We start from the raw sequence: 19232 nt of genomic DNA, 5'->3' as shown, positions 1-19232 counted from the left end.
CAGACAATCAAAATAATTCGCCTAAATTAGCCAATCAAGACACCCTGCAAATCAGAGAATGTGAAAACCTGCAACAGAAAACATCATAGCTGATTATGATACTAATAATCGTGTTAAAAACCTAATGAGATGAAGAAATTGGAAGCTTGCTGGTGCAATTCTCTTTTACCTCAACATGCTGAGAACTAATTATATAGACTGTAATTAAAACAAAAACCCAAACCAAACCTTCTGAAAAACTAATAGTTGATCCACTAGCAAAGAAAACTACCAATTTTTTCCAGCTTTATTGAGATATAATTAACATATCAATTTTTTTTTAAAGAAATGAACTACTAACCATGATAATTGTTTAGAAAGTGGGTTCCTCCTTCAAGCCCAAATATCCAAAACATTTAATTTTAAAGTGGGAGTCATTCACATAAAAATCAGTGAAACTACCACTATCTTCTAGGTGATTTATAGCAGAATTGATAAAATCTCATAAAATCTTACAAACAAGAAACAAAAGGAAACTTAACAGATGCAAAACTGATTTAGAATCTCATCACAGTTTTTGAATCTAATGCTTTTGTTTAGGTGGCAAAGGATAAGAAGAAATCCTGAAAATAATCATTTTAGTATCCTTAACAAAACTTTGCCGAAAAAAATATGGAAAGCTTCAAAAAGTATAAACTTACATTGCAATTAAACAGCACCTTCTGCTGCACTTTTTGGAATTCTAGATCTGAAAAGTGAGTGAACAGAAACTTAATCCCACATAAAACTGGAGAACTGCAGCTTACATAGCTGCAGAAATTCAGAGCCCGTTCATTTGCTTTCAAGGTTTTAATCTTTTTTCTTATTTAATATGAAGGAAATATTTACAAGGATAAGACTAGTTTTTCCTCAAACTTTCTGCTTAAATATCAATGTTAAGCAGTTATTCAGGTCCCATTATGGGTACTTGATTTAATTAGATGGTTATGGAAATAGATGACACCAAGCCTCCTTAATGCTGGTGAATATTGCTCACTCAGAATAGTCTCCATCTAGAGTCAAGAGACTAAGGCAGCAGCAGACATTGCAGTGGACAGCTCTCTGAGGACTGAGGTGATTAAACAAGGAAGTTTTGGAAATGCTTATAGCCTTCACTGGCATCAGAGTAAACACCTAACAATATACACACTTTTTAGGAATTTACACACTCTCTACTCTGGTCCTCATTTGCCTTATTCTGGTTCTGAAGCAGTCTGAGAGATGACGACTGTGAAATAGCACAGCTGCTTCATTCCACACCAGCCAACACTGCTCTTGAACCAAACTTAGTAACCTTCCTCCTCTCCTTGCCCCGTCATGTGTGCATTCTCTCGTCTATTCAATAATATAGGGATTTCACAGTGTAGAACAGGGGAGGCTGCATACATCACAGTGGATTACCGAAAAAGCCGGAGAGATCAAGGGATTCATCTCTAACACTCCCAGAAAGCTTCCTCTTTTTCACACTACACTAACTATGGGGCAAACACATATCAGATGACATGACAGAGGCTAAGCATTCTCCATGAATGGCAAGCTACCACCAGCAGAGGAACTCATAGCAGCACCATGGCAGTGAGCCCCGGATTTGTACAGCTTCTGCCAAGGCTTCCTGGCTATGGGAGATGCTGGCTAGAGTTCAGTAATAGTTGCCCTTGCCCCATGTGTAACCAGTAGTCATTTCTAAGGGGGCTAACATAAAAACACCCCAATTCCTCTGCCATTCAGTTCTTCAGAGCAAATCCAGTTCACACCTAAACCTTAATGTTTTTATGTCCTAAAACAACCTTTCCTACACTCACGACAAACCAAGTCACTTGATAATTTAACTGATTTCCCCATCTGATATCACTGTAAATAGGAACTGGACAATGATTCCCAGGGAAGACCCACTTCTGGGCTCATTTCCCAGTAGATTTTGCCTATATATGTCCCTATTCAACCTAAATCCAGAAATATTAGGCTAGCAGGAAGAAGATAAAATGTTTTAAAGCTGTAGATATACTCTAAGATTCAAAGAAAGGGTTTTTAGTATGTATAAAACACACAAAAAAAGTCTCTGAGAATTAATCACTTTGGCTTTTTAAAAATTTCACTGGAGAGTTTTAATTTACCATAGAATGCTTATTACAGGAAACCATTAATGTGCTATGGACATGAAGATTCCATCTGAACCATTAGGAAAAAGGAAAACAATTTTACAAATTCTGTACTATTTCCCAGATTACATATTATTCCAAACTCAGTGAGAAAATGAAATCACGTTAACGCTTAAGAACTTAGCCCAAGACTCTTCCCAAGTCCAGGGTCTGGCTCTGGCATGTCTACCTTAGCTCTGATCTGCATCTACCAACCACAACATTTATTCATGGGCTCTCCTATTCTATCCCCAAGTATCAATTTTATTCTCTAAGCTCCAGATTTTTCTTCCTAAAGTCCCAGGGTTCTCTTTAAGCTTCTCATTCTTCTTCACTGTCTCCAGTTTCCTATCTGAAGTCATTGATTGATATATCTCTGCACTCTGCTTGATTTCTTGACATCAATAATACAGGGGAGTTGTGCGGTCCACAACGTTTCCTAAAGCATTTCAGAAAATCTTAGCTCTTTAGTTTGCAGGGTAGGTTCTCTTGTTTCTCAATAAGGTGAACTGTGAGAAAGAAAACAAAATGCCAAGTGCAAGAGACCTAATAAACAAAAGGGCAATAAAGGCAATCACACATAAGTCCTTGAGTTTAGAAAGTCCTTTCTGGAATCTCAAATGTTACCTCCATTATTGCAAATGGGTAGAGCTTGAAAACTAACTTAATCATCTTAATTGCTAAAACAAAACAAAATCAAATTCTTATCAGGAAAATTAAGACTTCCTAACATCCTCTGGAATGTTACTTAGCTACATTAGGATCAATTTTTAAAGAAATATTTTCACTACAATCAGTCATTCTAGAGAATGACATCTTGTTTACAAACGGGATTTTTGGCCTTATTGCTATTATCCTACTGGCTATGATCATTTCAGACACCAGGCTATTACCTTAATTCTCTTTTCAATAAAATGTTCAATCTCATTAATATTAACAGTTAACTCACTTAAATGGGAGAATAAGCAACTTAATGCTTAATTTTTATTTATTGCCTGCTCCTAGAATTAACTTAAGACAACACTATCAATTTGGACCCTGTTAAAGAATTTTAAATAATAAATAATTGTTTTTCAGAGTTGAGAATTCTTAGTAATCGAACCTGAATCCATCTTTGGTAGAAGCCAAGACCCAAAAGTGCAACTGGCAGTTCCTGACTATTGATTCACTGTGTGCATAGAAGAAATTACTAATTAGGTCCTGCTTCTCCCTTATTCATCTGCATAAATGCATATACTCATTCTTAACTATTTCTCAGAGATATACTGAGAATTCGTTATAGAGGGAAAAAAGAAAAAAAAAACCCTTTAGCTTGAATACTCTATAGAAGAATTGAATATTCATGATACTACTTTCTAAAACAAGAGGGAGCAAACATTAATCCAGCCCTTCTAAATAATTCACACAAATTCTATGTTTACATAATCAACGGCAAACAGGTACAACAGTAAGTAATCTTTCGTTATTGTTTCTTTTACTTACATGAAATCTCTGATCCACCTCATAGTTGACCTGTTTTCTGAAATCCTTTCAAATGAGAGACAGAAAGGAAGAAAAAACAGCAGAAGCTGGAAATTAGTAATAAAATTAAAAACAAACTGAGTAAAAGGTGATGAGGTAAACTAACGTTTTTTCTTAAATTTATAAAAAAAGTTATTTTCTGCATAAATTCTACATGTAAGCATATGATTATAATTCCATTTTATTTTAAAAAATTCTAGTAGCACCATAAAAAATATTAGAGAGGTATAATTCACACACCAGTACCTTTTGCGCAACCAGGAACGTAAGGCGCCGGATCCCATGCTCAACCAGGGTAGATTTCTATGAACAAACATGTAAAACAGAAGCTAAATGAGATCTCCATTCATCCTAAATTTTACCCCACTTGATCCTCGTAAGGAATTGGGCTAAGCACCCTTGTTGGATACCCACATCTTGGCTCAATACCTTCAAACTTGCAAATAAACAAATCTCAACCTGGTTCCTGGGACTAAGTCTTATGGAATAGGTTTTATATTGATCTGAACAAAGATGAGAGGGAACTTTGTGGAGGAGAAAGGGTCACATGAGGTTACCTAAATTATCTAAGGACTAATTCACATCAAGGTAGACCTTAACACAATTTCTGCTAATAGAAATCATACCGGTGGGCAAGTATTCAAATGTGAAGATTAACAGATACCGAAGCTAAAAGAAATCAAGCAGAGGGAAAAGAGAAAATTTCCATAAAAGAGAAAATTCTGGTCCTATCCTGTTGTTTAGATTATTAATATTACCTACCATCAGATACAGCATTCCTAGAATTCAAGCTAACAAATTTTGACCTTTTCAGTTCTTCTAAAATACTTCCCCCTACTTTACATTAAGGTACTTTAAAAAATATTCTCTTTAAAAATTGTTAAAAGCAATATTTAACAGGCTTTTAAATTTAGTGATTACTCATATTGCCATTTGGGCACAGGGGAGTAGTATATTAGAAGTCAATAGAGATCATCGGTTTCAAGACAGCCCCTTATACGAGTCTTGGGCCTTTGGATCTAAGCCTTCCCCTACCCTGTGCTGCTCACTTATCTCAAAAGGCAGAGACAAAGAAACAGATTAATGAATAAATAAAAGGCATGCTTTGAAAGGTCCCTAACAAAGAGGGGCTACAGGGCAACAAGAAGAAAAGCAATCCTACTAGTTGGATGACCTGAGAGAATGCATGAATAATATAAATAGAAAAAAATACGTAGACTTTCACAACCTACATCCAGACTTTAGTTTGATCACATTCCTTGCTATAACTCTAACCAAGAGCTAAGTTCATAAGCCAATTCTTAACTTTCATGATATTACATATTTTTTAAATCCAAATTGGCCTTCCATATAAACAAACATATTCCTGGGCCATTTCCACCTATTTCTCCATTTCTGCTATGGCATTTGCTTGAAAATAAAATTAATAGCATAAGCAAAAGATAACTAGAAAAATAAATTTTCTAATAATAAATTCCCTGGTCATATATAAACAAATTTTGGTCTAACCACATTTAAAAATGACCTGTACTTGCATCACACCCATTAGTGTAAATAAGCAAGTACTGATACTACAATAAGAAAAAACTGTGCTGAAAGAAAGGGGTGGTATGTGGTGGGCGGATGGCGGTTCTCAGTCTGTCACTGTGCCCAGGAACAGAAATGTTTCTTCTGACACCAACAAAGAATTCCACTACAGCCAAGTCCTTCAAAGACAAGCATCAATAGCTATGTTCTGGCAAGGCAAGAAAATAACTTTAATAATGCCATGATTTAAAGTCAAAATTGTTATTGCTTTTAAAATTCCACAAGTGGCTGACAATAACGGCAGAGCAACAGGATTCTGATTACATTGTAATAATGCGGGTCTCACAGCAAGTCCACAGCTATTACCCAGCGATTAGGCGTCAGCACCTGGAGAAACTCCATTTACACTGACTGCTTCAATCTCCTCCACAAGTCATTTACAAATATATGATCCTAATTTCTATGAGAGAAAAAAAAGACATGCTGGGACTAGAAGATTATTTGGACAATTTGGATCAACCTATTTGATAGTTTAATGTGTGCTTTAAAAAAAAAAACTTTTTCTAAACTGCTAGGAGCATGATTATGAAGTGAAAAACAAAACTAGTTATCACTTCAGCTTTTTTTTAAATTGTTTTTCCTTCCTTTCCTTTTCATATTTTTTTCAAAACAAGGAGGTGAAGACGGCAAATACTCCTGGATAAGCACAGTACCTGATGCAGTTAATAGCTTCTCTAGGCTTGGCATGTCAGCACAGTCTACCCTTACCCTTCTGAACAGCCACAGGCAAAGACACTGGATCTCTCTGTGCCTCAGTTTACAAGTCCAGTAAAAGAAAAAAGTAATTTCTTATTGCCAATTAATGTTACAAATATATATGGTGAAAATGAAGAAACTCCCTCTTTAAATCAACGTGTGATGATACATAACACTTAGATCTGAGGGTAATAAAAAGCCTAAAGTGAAGTCAAAACAATCAAATATGGGCAGTCAACCCAGTGCCTCAAAACCTGGGAAGAAACTTTCATAAATTATCTCATCAAGCAGCAGAATTAGCAGCCATGCACAACATTAGGACTCTTCTAGCTAAAGTTACCTTGGTCACTGGTCTTAGGTTAATTTTATGTGGTCACTAGTCAAGGGCCAGAAAGAGAGTGAAGTACTCTTCTAAGGAAATTCCCAGGCATATCTCTTATTTTCACTTCTCTGGAAGTACCTTTTCCCCATGTTGGCTACTGCAATCTCACAGTTTATGTGCTGTGAGAGCATCATGGAGTAAATGCTAATAAGACATGTTAAGCACAAAGGTACCATCTTTTCTTGGGTAGCTACCATTAGCATTACATGATGTGAATGCCTATGGCACTAATTGTTTACACTGCTGAATTGAATTTAAAAACATCTACTGGATTCTTTCTTTATAATAAGCACTATGGGCTGGGTGCTTTCCATTCAAAAGAAACACATGGGTCTTGTCACTAAGAGCAATTGAAGAGGGGCGCTTTGGCATCTATCATGTATCACAATGAAATGTAACTATAGATTATTGTTTTGAGGTCTAACCAGTCCCCTGAACTAGACTATAAGCATCTTCACGGCTAAGAATGTACTATCACTAAAGCACCTAGCTCTGGGCCCCTAAAGCTGGCATCAAAGACTTAAATTCTAGTCTTTGCTCTATTACTTACCAGCCGGTGACCAAGGAGCCTTAATCTCTCTGAGCTTGAGCTTTTCCCGATGTGTACAATTGTAATAAATCCTAACTAATCTAACCTCATGGGATTGTGGTAAGGTGCAAATAAGAAAATTCACATGGAAGTTCTTTATAAATAAAAAGTCTTATTATTGCTAATAAATGTACATTGAATGATTAGAAATTGAAGGGAGAAAAACAGACTTTAGTTAGGGCTACTCAGAGAAGCCCTGATAAAATTGAAATCTGAGACTGTTCTGAAAACAAGCATAAAAAAGGAAGGAAGGAAGAAGAAAAGGAAGAAAGAAAGACGAAAATATTCCAGGTGAGGGGCAGTAGAAAAGACAGTCTTTCTACAGAAGGTAGATGAGAAAATGATTTAGGTCTTTTCATGGAACAGCAAAGGCTAGCTTGTTAGCCTTCAAAAATGATAGGCTGATGGTAAATATCAAGTTAAGGAGGTATCTTGAATGTAAAAGGGAATTGCTGTTGAGTGGGAGAATAACTTGGTAAGGGGGTATTTTGTACATTTAAGTTTTGGTGGTGAGCAGAAGGGAAAGTCTGGACGGGGAGACTTAAGGAAGATACATAGCTCAAAAGTATACCTACTGCAGTGTCTCAGGTGTGAGGTGAGTAAGGTTTTACACTAGAGAGATGGTAGTAGGAATTAAAAAACCAAAAAGGAGAAAGAGTAGGAGACACTGCAAAGAAAAAACTAACAGACCTTGGTGACTGACCAGATACAAATAAACATGTACACATAGCAGGTAGAGGATGGAACATTGGACAGCAAGAAAACAGAAGTCGTCATGATTTCTGAACAACTAGGGAGACAGGGTTTGGTTGCTTGGATTTTTTTTGTTTTTGTTTTCTTTTCTTTGGGGGGGGCTTGGGAGGTCAGAAGAGATGAAGGAAAATGATGAGAATTTAGGTTTAAACTATAGAGTTTGATGTCGACATGAGATATCTAAGTGACATAAAGTTGAAAGGAGGATGGAAGTATAACTCATATTTTCAAGGGAGAGGCAGAACAGACCTGAGGGGAGTTTGGGCCTGGACACTTAAGAGTTAAGTCACCAAAAAAAAAAATTCAGCAGGTGACTGGAAGTTCAAGACTGGAGCTCTGGGAAAGATTTAGGAACACAACTTCCCTTCCTTAAAACATTTTAAATATTTGAGGTCTATATTTTAAATATTTGAGGTCAATATTTCTTGACATAAAAAGAAATTCATTATATACTATTAAATCACTTTGGAATTTTACTCATATAGGCAGAACTATGTAAAAGACACAGCCATTATCAGTGATAGGCCTTACAAGTAGCATTGATGAAAGGATGACACACAACCAGCAGGAAACAGGCCATCACCAGTTTCTACCCAATTGAGGACTTACCTTTTGCTGGGTAAACTCTCTGAACATAGCTGCCAGCCTATCATCCTCAATATCACCATCAGTCTTGATAGCCACATTCAGAATATGAATTGGTTCATTCCTGGGGACCTGCAACCCAAGAACACAAGACAGAGAAATTAGGAGGCTGGCTAATACAGAGGCAGGGAGAAGTTACAGTGCTTGGTAGAATACCTGAAAAAGAGATATGCCCCAGAGGACATTTTGGTTTGCCCACTAGTACGAATAAGCAAATTGAAACCACTGCCCAGCATCTACAACTAAGATTAAATCAAGTAAAACACCTAACTTAAAAGACAAGGCAGCAAAGGCATTAGCTAGAGGTGGCTCCAAATCTTGACTTGACATGACCTTGAAGACCACTATGTCTCAACTTTTTCACCAATAAAATGGGAATGAAACCATTTCCCACATCTCTTCACAGAACGTGAAGAAAAATGAGTGAAAGAGGCCATGTGCACACATTCCCATATATTATATTTCCTAGCAATTTATCAAACAATGGAAGTATCAGACCATGGGAAAATAGCTGGTAAGGAACAAAATAGAACAAATTGTTTACCGAGAAATGAAAAGGAGGGATTTAATAAAAGGACAAAGTTTTAAACAAAATGTCTATTTTTTCCGGCTATCTTCTAAAGTCCATCATTCCCTGAAGACTACAACAGCACCACTCTGCAAATACACAAGCCATCACTAAGTAAGAATTAAAGCAACCAAAGCTCAAGTCTTTGAAAAAACATTTAGAGACCCAGAGGCAACTGCAATGGGTATAGTTGAGCCCATTCTACACTATGGATTCCAAGATTAATACAGGCTTTTTTTAGGTTAGAATTTATTCATATTCCACTTGTTTCCAGAAATACTTGGATGAGGCAGAGAAATTTAAATAATATAAAGTAGAGTAAAAAGATGAATTCTTGGGGGCTGGCCCGGTGGCAGAGTGGTTAAGTTCGCACGCTCCGCTTCAGTGGCCTGGGGTTTGCCAGTTTGGATCTGGGGCGTGGACCTAGCACTGCTCATCAAACCATGCTGTGGTGGCATCCCACATAAAGTGGAGGAAGATTGGCACAGATGTTAGCTCAGCGACAATCTTCCTCAAGCAAAAAGAGGAAGATTTGCAACCATTGTTAGGTCAGGGCCAATCTTCCTCACACACACACACACACGCACACACAAAGATGAATTCTTCCCTATAATGTTCCAAAGTCAGAAAGATAGAATATGGTACAAATCCTATGTCTAAAGGAACAAAGGTGACACTATACCTTGTCTTCATCGTACAGAGATGTGTGACCTGCCTCAGGGAATGTGGGGCTTTGAGGTGGGGAATCGCAGAAGCAGCCCATCACTTCATCAAAGATCCTGAAAAATATCAGAGAAACACCTACCATGAAAACCCAAGTGGCAGAAAACCTAAGTGGCAGGAAACTAACACCGCCATTGCCAGCTCAGTCTAAAAGAATAATCTACCCTACCCTGTACTCAACAGTCAACTGAATAGAACCACCAGTGGCTAGAGGTGACATGCAAAATTTCGCCAAGTGGCAGAAATTAGGAGGATGGATTGTTTAAACTTTAATAAACCATATATATTTTTTCTTTTTAAAAAAGAATGATGTAAAGCTCTTTGCTTTGTTTTTTTCGTATGTAAGATATGAGTACTGCTGTCATCATCAGTCTTAAAGTAACAGAAAGAGCCTGGGACTGGAGCAGTGACAGACCAATGTAATTACCCCTCCCCCTAGGGTAATGCATCAGTATACATCAAGAGATAGATGCTGAATGCATTTAATCAAAAGATGTATCGTCTCTGGTGGGGCTCACTCTAGTGTTGTGTTTAATTTCTCCTGACATTTCACTCATCACAGAGCAGACAGCTTCTTCTGTTAGCTCCTAAGGAAAAGACGGTTTTTGTTTGTTTCTTTTTTTTCTGACCAGGCTCATATAACAAGTAGAGGCTTGCAGAGTCTGAATGAGAGGTGGAAATGAAAGGATATATACCTCTCCGAGGGCGTATACAGCAAGGGCTACATGTCCTTAGCCAGCTCATGGCTATCCTGGGGACCTTTATTCATTTGGCAGAAATCTGAGACCCCAAAACAGAGATGCCCATGGCTCCCCTTGTACAGACACACTTCCATGGTGTCTTACCTGACAAAATCTTCAAAAGTCCGAAAAGAGACCATTCCGCCCATCCTCTGACATGGTGGCGTGAAGGAGTTGTCCAATAGCACATCGCTGACACTAGCTACATGAGTCATGCCATAGTGGTTGAGGTTGGAGGAGAAGGACATTCTAAATGGTAATTCAATCAAGTGCATTAGACAAGGAGGGTAGGAGCAAGGATTGGGAGAGTAACAATAGGAAAAAGGAGCTAGGAGAAAACTCTGAGGTAGGGTTAGGTTGAAGAGCAGATTTGGTTTTTTACCCATTGTGGATAAGGCTGTCTTGCTAGATTCACATTAACCTTTTTATTTGAACTGCTGCCAATACAAACCATATTTTTACCACCCCAAAATTTCTCCAAATAAAAATTAAAGACTATCAGGAATTTCACAGCAGTTTTAATACAACATTATGACATGTCTAATGAATGAACAGCACACAGGGTTAAAAACCATCCTGCATCTTCCCCTTCCCTAAAACATTCCCTCTTTTAAAAGGAAGTCAGCATGCCAAGTGAGTTGTAACTAGGCAACACTTAAGACATTTTTCTCTAGGAATTGCAATAGATTAAGTATGCACAGATAGATATATGCACGCACAACAACAACTCTCAGTCACTTGGAATGGTTTAGTAAATCATTATAAAAAACATTGTTTATCATACAGAAACAAGTTACAGTCTATAAAAGGAACTTTACTGAGGTATTTACTTTTTCCTTCAATGTGCTGATAGGGATACCAGTTATAAGCATTACAGCTCCTCCCTTTTTCAAAGAGACATTTTTCAACCCCAAATCGCAAAATTTCCTTTTTACATTTAAACACCTCTACAGCAAAGTAAACATATCTTTATCGAAGGCCCTTAACAAATCTCAGCAAGATACAAAAGGGCAGAGCATAGGTCTCAAAGCATGTGTAAGCATGACAAACAGGTGCTAAATGGAGATGCTGGAAGAGAACTGAACTGATTTGTTCAATCTAAAAACATAATGATCTGAATATTCTTTGATGCACCTCAGCAGTATGTACTGATAAATAATACTATAAAGTGTTTCTGAAAGCCCAGTCAATCAGGACAGCCTGTTAGGAAGGACCAAGCTAAAGGATGCCTCCAGGACTTGCCTGACATGTTATCAGCATACTGATATGAAGCAAGTTCACAGCAATGCAATGGCACCTGAACCTGGGGGAGCTGCTCAAAAATCTTGAAGTGCACCACCTGCAGAGTTGCAGGGGGAAGAGAGCCAGCAATGCAGACTTAAGATCTGGTATATATTGTACTCTATTGTAAATTTTAATTATAAAAGGTAACGGAATTTTTTATAGAATGGAAGTGCTGCTCACACAGACTATAGAGACTGACACTCCAGGCTTTTATTCCTTTGGCAAATGATGACCATGAAAAAGGTACTTTACCTTTTGACAGTACTAGGGAATAGAAAGGCAGAGGGGGAGAGGAAACCACTGATACCATGAATGAAACAAACAAATGAAACACACATCAAGCAAGACATGCACATGGTGTTCACTAGAAACTGGGATTCAAAGTTGTATGAACTCAGAAATGCTTTCATCCTCTTTTCTAGGATCACCAAATATATTTACTAAAGTAACAAGTTTGTGAGGCAGTATAACTTTTCTACCTGTCTGGCATTAGACAGGAAAGATAAAAGGGTTTCACACAACAAGTAAACGGAATTCGCTCTGAATAAGCCAACAGGCTGTGTTTGTGGCAAACATGGGGTTAAGTCTCTTTTTACTCAACTGAATCCCATGGGAAATATCCACTATTCAGCTTCCCCCACCACTATACTCATGGGCGATTACAGAAAATGGTAGGCAGGAATGAACCAAGCCCATTCTCCAAGGGCAGACAAGAGGACCAAACAGAAGTACTCCCTTTCCTCTCCTCATCAAAACTGGACTCTAAAAGCTATAATCAGTTCTGATTACTTAATATTTAAAGGGAGTGGGACAAAATAAACATAAGTCTATAAATATTTCCATGTATAATTGATCATCTACAAAGAGCTCGCCACCAACTTATTACTGCTTTAGCATTTTGTGGATTCCATTCCAATCAGAGTTGCTGTCCTCTCAAACTTGCATTGTGTTGCCTTGCTTGGCTCAGGAGCAGGAGGAACTCAAAATACTAACATATCACTCGTGTTATTTTGGCCCAGAAACCTCTTCAGAGGGCTACACACATCAAAACTTAAATACAGTTTCCCAACGTTAATCTTACTATAGGTCTGAAATAGAACTTGACTTTCACATCATTACAACACTTTAACACTTCAGAAAAATAGCTAACAAACTGATAAAACATGAGATCAGCTATTTCTGCATCTGCATTCCTCTAAAAGGAGAAGCAAATTAGAGAAACTAAAAACTGAAAAACTTATCAACAATTTGCCAGGATAGGAGTAACCTTAAAGGTTTCTCCCCTGAAAGCCCCAAATTAAACAGAGAACGTAGCAAAAAAAAAAAGATGTTTACAGCAAAGCTGAACATCAAGCAGACAACTCCCCTATCACATACAGCTAAATGGGAGCTTTTCCATACTGAGGCTTTCAAGTACTGCTTTTTGAACAGCTAAAGAAAAGCTGAAGACATGTTTTCCAAACAGAAAGAATAATTTAGTATGTCCAAAGGGGAGCTCAGGACTCCCTAGCAGAAGATAACATATTAGCTTGTCAAGCGTAGTGTTATTTTTCCCCTGATTTCACTATTCTAAGTTACAAAAAGCTGCTTTTAATTGGAAAAGAAACTAAACATACGGTACCTGTTTAGCGTGGGGATGTTCCCTCTGTAATTAAACAACCACAGTTAGTTACTGATAGGTTAGTGAAAGCCATAATAAAAGAATTGTCAAAGCAGATACAGACCAGTGGTGAGGAGCTCCAGTTTGGCAGCTCTGGCACTCAGCAGACATAATTAAGTGCTCATTACCCTTCAACCCCCAGGGTGCCTCCTAAGAGGCAAGCCTCCTGACCTACCTCACCACAGCAGCTGTTGATGGAAAAGGGTCAAAATGTATTTACCATGAATTTTATTTTATAGCTCTATTATAAAAAATAACGCAGAGTAGTGATAAAACACAGGCTCATGAAAATTAATTTAAGTTATATGATACAGTATATTATCTTAAGCTTCAACATGAAATATAATTCTTGACAAGATTCTTAGAGAATCTCCTTCCTCGTTCCTGTTTTACTAAAAACACAATAACGAGGTTCAGAGAAGTTGATTCCACAGTCCCCATCACCTTAAATGCTTTCGAAGATACATGATGAACCTACAGACTCTCTTCCAAGGAGAAGAAGCCAGTAATCTGGGTTGCCAGCTACCCTTTCTAAGTCTCTTTAGCTATGCTCTTCCTCCCATAGACTGGGGTGAGGGGGTTGGTGTTAGAAAGGAGGGTCCTCTGTACTGTATGAGCTTAAAAGAACTGAAAATCATGCAGGAAATGTAATGATAAATGAATTCTATGACTAGAGTGGTACAATTTGTTAAAATGAATTAATACTTTTTAAACTAAATGAGTTTAGGGTAATAACGACTTCAAAACTGCTGTAGGCTTCAAAACTCAGGGCCTCTCATAAATAAAACTTTATCTAAATTTGACTAGCCCTAGAATTTACTGATAAAGAATGTGACAAAACCATGAAAGAAAGACTAGGATAAGAACGGAAACTGCAAAGCAAACCTCCTGCATTCTCTTTGGTCTTAGCCACCAACTCTTTTTTTACCCCTTAATCTGACATCAGTCATTTCCTCAACTGAAAAAAAAAACCCAAAAAACCCCTATTTTCAATGTTAAAGGACAAAGTTATACTTACCACTCACAATTTAGGAGGACTGTAAGGGGGCTGATTGGTTGATATCTTAACCTTCTAACATTCTTTTATCAGCATTTAATCATTGTTGGGATTTTCTGGCACACAGACGACTTAATGGGCAGAACATAGTGGGTGGTGCTGATGATATGTGGGAAGGAGGAGAGAGGGAGGAAAATGATGCACTTTCCTTAGCAGTGAAAGGAGCAGAACAGACTGAGCTGGCCATATAAATAAAAAGCTGTGACACATCACTGCACACAAACTGTATACCTTGTGTGATTTGTGAGTAGCAATGCTCTCTGCATCAAACCTGTATCACAGAGTGAATTCCTAAGGCAGGGAGAGCAACTGCCAAGTGCAAAAACCTGCACCTTTGCTGTGTGGATTCTTTGAGCCTCTTACTTAGGCAGATGGGTTTCATTTTACAAGAGATCCTTAGTTATAATGCACCTGACCCTCATCAACAAACAAAAAGTACGCACAGCTTCTAGAGCTGAGGGAGGTGGAACTAAGCAGAAAACTAAATGTAGATGCTAGTGAAAATACAGGAAAGTCTCCCTTTTAAGATATAAAGGATTCTAAAGAATTAGGCAACCTGCACAGCCTCTTACCGTGAACCTCAGTTCAGAGAAAAGAACCTTACAACCAAAGCAAAGCAATCTGAGGCTCCATCCATCCAGGTTTCTGGAATTTAGAAACCAGTATAATCTCTCTCAACTGTTAACCAATTTCTTAAACTAATAAAATGGTCTCATTGCTTCTGTAGCTACACTCTAATCCCTTAGGGAGTCTTCACAGGATGAGGGCCAAGTTTTCAGTAGAAAAGGGCCTGAATTGAAAAGAACACCACCAACAAAAAGCCAGCCCCTCTCCATCAGCAATTCTCAAGCTCTCATAGGGAGCCCCCTGCTGCTTTGTTATAGGAATTGTGCACCATCTACACAGTATGGGGTAAGAACAAAAGCTCCCAGCATCTCCAGTTTTTAAAGGAATGGCCCCAAGTCAATCATGTAAGAGGTTAAGTTTAGAGACAGCTTATCCTCTTTGGTAGAATAAGAATCTTTAGGGCTCTAGGGGAGATGCACAGGGAAGGAAAGATAAACTCTCTATTACCAAGTAAACACTTAACCATGTCCATAATGATCATTTTTATGTTTTGTTACCCTATAGAGGAACTATTTGATCAGTTTAAGACTATGACCAACGTGGCATACTGCACACTATGGTGATACACTAGAAATCTAGATCCATGGTCTATACAAAAACAAAAAACCAAGAAGAGACTGCATGGAGTGAAATATTCCATATACATAGCTAAAAATAAAGTAAAATCTACCACATTCCACTGCATACTCATCATGTGAAAATATCAAATTGCTCAACCTCTGACAGGACGATCAAATGCATTTTCAAATACATAAATGGGATATAAATTCACATCTCATAAAACATTTGCTGTTTAGACTATGCAAAGCACTTACAATGAATCTTCACTCAATGTTTTGATAAATACTGGAATGATTTTCCTTCTAATAGATTAGCTCCACTTTACAGATGTGATAACTGAGAAACCAAAGGGGATGCTTTCCAAGGACACTGTTCAATATGGTGTCATAATCCAGAATCTAGACCTGGCATTTTCTCATTTCAGTTCCTGTGGCTAGCATTCCACATCAATATAGAATAAATTTAAAGAAGGACAAGAGAAATCCTTTGAATTCTGAGGTTCCTGACATTAAGTCACCTCTGATTTTATTGATCTGCCTGCCTAGAATGGCTGGAGAGCCTGCTTCAATAAGAATGGAAAGTCAGACTTGCTGCCTGCTAGCTGAACCCTCTTTTATTTAAGGAACACTGACTTCTCTGGCAGTTACAACTTCTCTGAGCCTTTTACTATCCCTTCCAGTTCAGTTTCATTTTGCTTGATTCTAGCTGGCCCTACGTAAATCTTTTATCATATAAAAATGCTCCCAATTCTTTTGCCTTCTAACTTGAAGAAAAAAAAAATGACCCTATATGAAAATGATGGGGATGCATGCAAACAAGCAGTGGTTACATCAAGCTGTGACTGAGAGCCAGTATAGGGCAAATCTTTTGAAATCAGGCAACAAAGGAGAACCAGAAGAGGTCGGCTGAATAACCTACTAGCAGTCACTAACAGCAGTACCATAGAAGAAAGAGCAATTTGACTGGCTGTGACCAGTGGTGGTCTCCTTGAGTAACTATATTTCTACAGGAGAATCCAAATCAAGAGCTGTAAAATACATCTGAACCATGTATTTCTACTGGCGTCTCCCCTACCACCTCCTTGCAGTTCCGATGCCCTGATTCCACTGCAGACCTTTAGTTTACAATAAAACGATCAACAGCTTCATTCATTTGCAGCCCCTTGAAAGCCCCTTCTTTGCTCTGCTGGAAGATTTCGCTCTTTCTGAAACAAGTACGCCAACAGAGCTACAGCATATTACTGTTGCCTGCTGTATAATTAGCTACAAATCCACAGCACAAAACTACAGGGATTTACAGGTGCCCTGGATTCTGCTTTTCCTTCCCCCTGGAATCAGTTAGTCTTCCTTGACAAGAAGGGACCTTGGGCTACCCTAATGATATATTGAGAGTTTTAAACTCGACTCTCCAATCTTACAAGTCTAGAGTGCCAAAACAACACAGCAGAGACTGGAAGCTGAGCCATGGATACAGGAAAGCACTCTGGTAGGCACTTAAACCTGCTGAGAATCTTCTCTTCTGCCAGCTGCTTGCATCTTATCAGCAGACTACCCTGAATGAAGGAAGCAAGCACTGTAGGATTTTATTTATTTATAGCTCATTCTGGCCTGCTAACTACAACCAAGTGCTCCCATTGCTAAAAAATGCTACAAGTTGGATGACTTTTGAGTGTCTCAGTACGAGCCAAAGAAGGGTCTAATCTCTGGGTGTCAAAGATTATCAGAATTCTCAAGAATGACAGCAGGCTGCTGATTAGTCACATGAAAGGCTTCTCATTTCTAAACTTCTTCACAACCTTCCTCATAAAAAAGGAGGTCCAGAGGCCAGCCACCGACAGCTAAACACTGAAGGTGCCAAGCAGCCTAAACTCAGTTGTGACCAAAACATGTGCTATCAGAGGAAAACATAGCCGACTTCTTCTGGATGTAAGACACGAGAAAAGGACAGTGCTTGAATTAAAACATTGTAACACAGAAGGCCAAATTTGCAAGGAGTAAATAGCAGAAAAGGTACAATGCAACTTGACTTAACTAAAGCATCGATTTCCATCTAAGAAATAGGTGGAAGTAAACACCAATAGGTCCTCACCCATTATATACGTAGAGAAACATACAATAAAGTATACTTCCATCTCCTGCATCAATTTTGATGCTTCTTGTTTGAATCACAGATTAAAAGTTAAAAACAATGAACTATGTTCACTAATGTGTATTACTCACGAAAATCATCTGGAGTTTTAAATTTCATACTCCTAGACTGTCATAATATGCACAGCCACATGAATTGCCACAGAGTTTATGGGATAATAGCTTTTACACGTTTGTATAAATATAGCTATATTTTAGAAGATCAAATACAGAGGCAGACTAAAGAATTTATTTGTTTTCAGATTATTCTGAGTTACTTAATATGCCCAAAGCAAGCTAAGGGAAATCCTGAATGTAAAATGAATTGGTGAATTGTCAAAAATAAAGACATTCAGGACGATGCTTTAGTGTAACAAGCTTTGCCATCACCAGCACCAGCGAGTGATAAACTAGGGTTTCAGAACGAGAAAAATGTCAAACACACACATACCTCAGGCTCTAAACCCTGAGCCTCATTGGAGGAAGAAAGAGAAAACGGAATGCTAAACCATATAGTCTGAGCTCCAGGATTAATCCGTGTAAAACAGTGGTTGAACTTACTAAAGAGCTGGGTTGATGGAATCTTAGACCAGAGAATTAAGTCCTAAAAGTCTGGATAATAATAAAATATTCTCTTACTGTAGACCAGCTGTCCTGACTATTCCTGAACCAAGAAAATGACTGAAGACACTCAGTAACTTCTCCTTTAAAAACTGCTAACTGGCTACAAGTTACCTTTAAAAAAAGACAGCGACAATCCTCTCCCTTCAAAAAAATTCACATTTAATAGGACAAAGCCTTTAAATGCTAAGAAGATAAAGAAGGAAAAACACACACACACCCCCCATGTGTCACATACAGATAGGTTTCCTGCTACGCTAAAGTCAGGAAAATCTCTGTAGCTGCTGTTCCAGTGAAGGGAATGTAAGAAGAAAGGGGTGTATCTAGATTAGGAGCTTCCCTGAGTGAAGCTCTAATAATTGGATCTTCTGGTGACTAAGACCTGTGGATGTCAAAAACTTGCAACTATAGTTCCCATAAAAAAGTTCAGAAGTCTTGGGCAGAAGATCAAGAATATGATAACGTTGCTTGATTGAAGCCCATCTCCTAGCAAGAAGGATGATGCAGAAAGTCACAGAGATTAGAAAATAAACGGTTTACGGGGCTGGCCCCGTAGCTGAGTGGTTGGGTTCGTGCGCTCTGCTTTGGCGACCCAGGGTTTCACCAGTTCGGATCCTGGGCACGGACATGGCACCGTTCATCAACGCCATGCTGGGGCAGTGTCCCACATGCCACAACTAGAAGGACCCACAACTAAAAATATACAACTATGTACCAGAGGGCTATGGGGACAAAAAGGAAAAATAAAATCTTTAAAAAAAAAATAATAAACTGTTTAGTCAACTGCTACTTTTTAAAAAATATATTGAGAAGAATTAGGAAAAAACACAGTCAAATTATACTGAAACACAGAGTAACTGAATGTCAAGCAAAAGTCTCAGTCAAGCAATGAATAAGTGCTAGAGATCTGTTGTACAACACTGTACCTAAAGACAA

At 38.2% G+C, this 19232-nt stretch overlaps 1 protein-coding gene across 3 annotated transcripts in view; it reads right to left on the bottom strand.

Moving 5' to 3' along the window:
- ACACA (acetyl-CoA carboxylase alpha) overlaps window positions 1-19232 on the bottom strand; it is a 271848-nt gene that overhangs the window by 99712 nt on the left and 152904 nt on the right. For all 3 annotated transcript variants that reach the window (XM_046675864.1, XM_046675867.1, XM_046675865.1), the window contains 6 exons: window positions 13266-13289; window positions 10466-10609; window positions 9580-9676; window positions 8294-8401; window positions 3924-3980; window positions 3639-3683 (listed from right to left, as the gene is read on the bottom strand). In XM_046675864.1, coding sequence (XP_046531820.1) covers window positions 3639-3683; window positions 3924-3980; window positions 8294-8401; window positions 9580-9676; window positions 10466-10609; window positions 13266-13289 — 475 coding nt within the window. The remainder of the gene's footprint in view (window positions 1-3638; window positions 3684-3923; window positions 3981-8293; window positions 8402-9579; window positions 9677-10465; window positions 10610-13265; window positions 13290-19232) is intronic.

Source organism: Equus quagga, chromosome 11, assembly GCF_021613505.1.
Source record: "Equus quagga isolate Etosha38 chromosome 11, UCLA_HA_Equagga_1.0, whole genome shotgun sequence".
Taxonomy (NCBI): Eukaryota; Metazoa; Chordata; class Mammalia; order Perissodactyla; family Equidae; genus Equus; species Equus quagga.
Note: the sequence above shows the minus strand (reverse complement) of the source record. Positions and strands in the feature narration are given on the sequence as shown.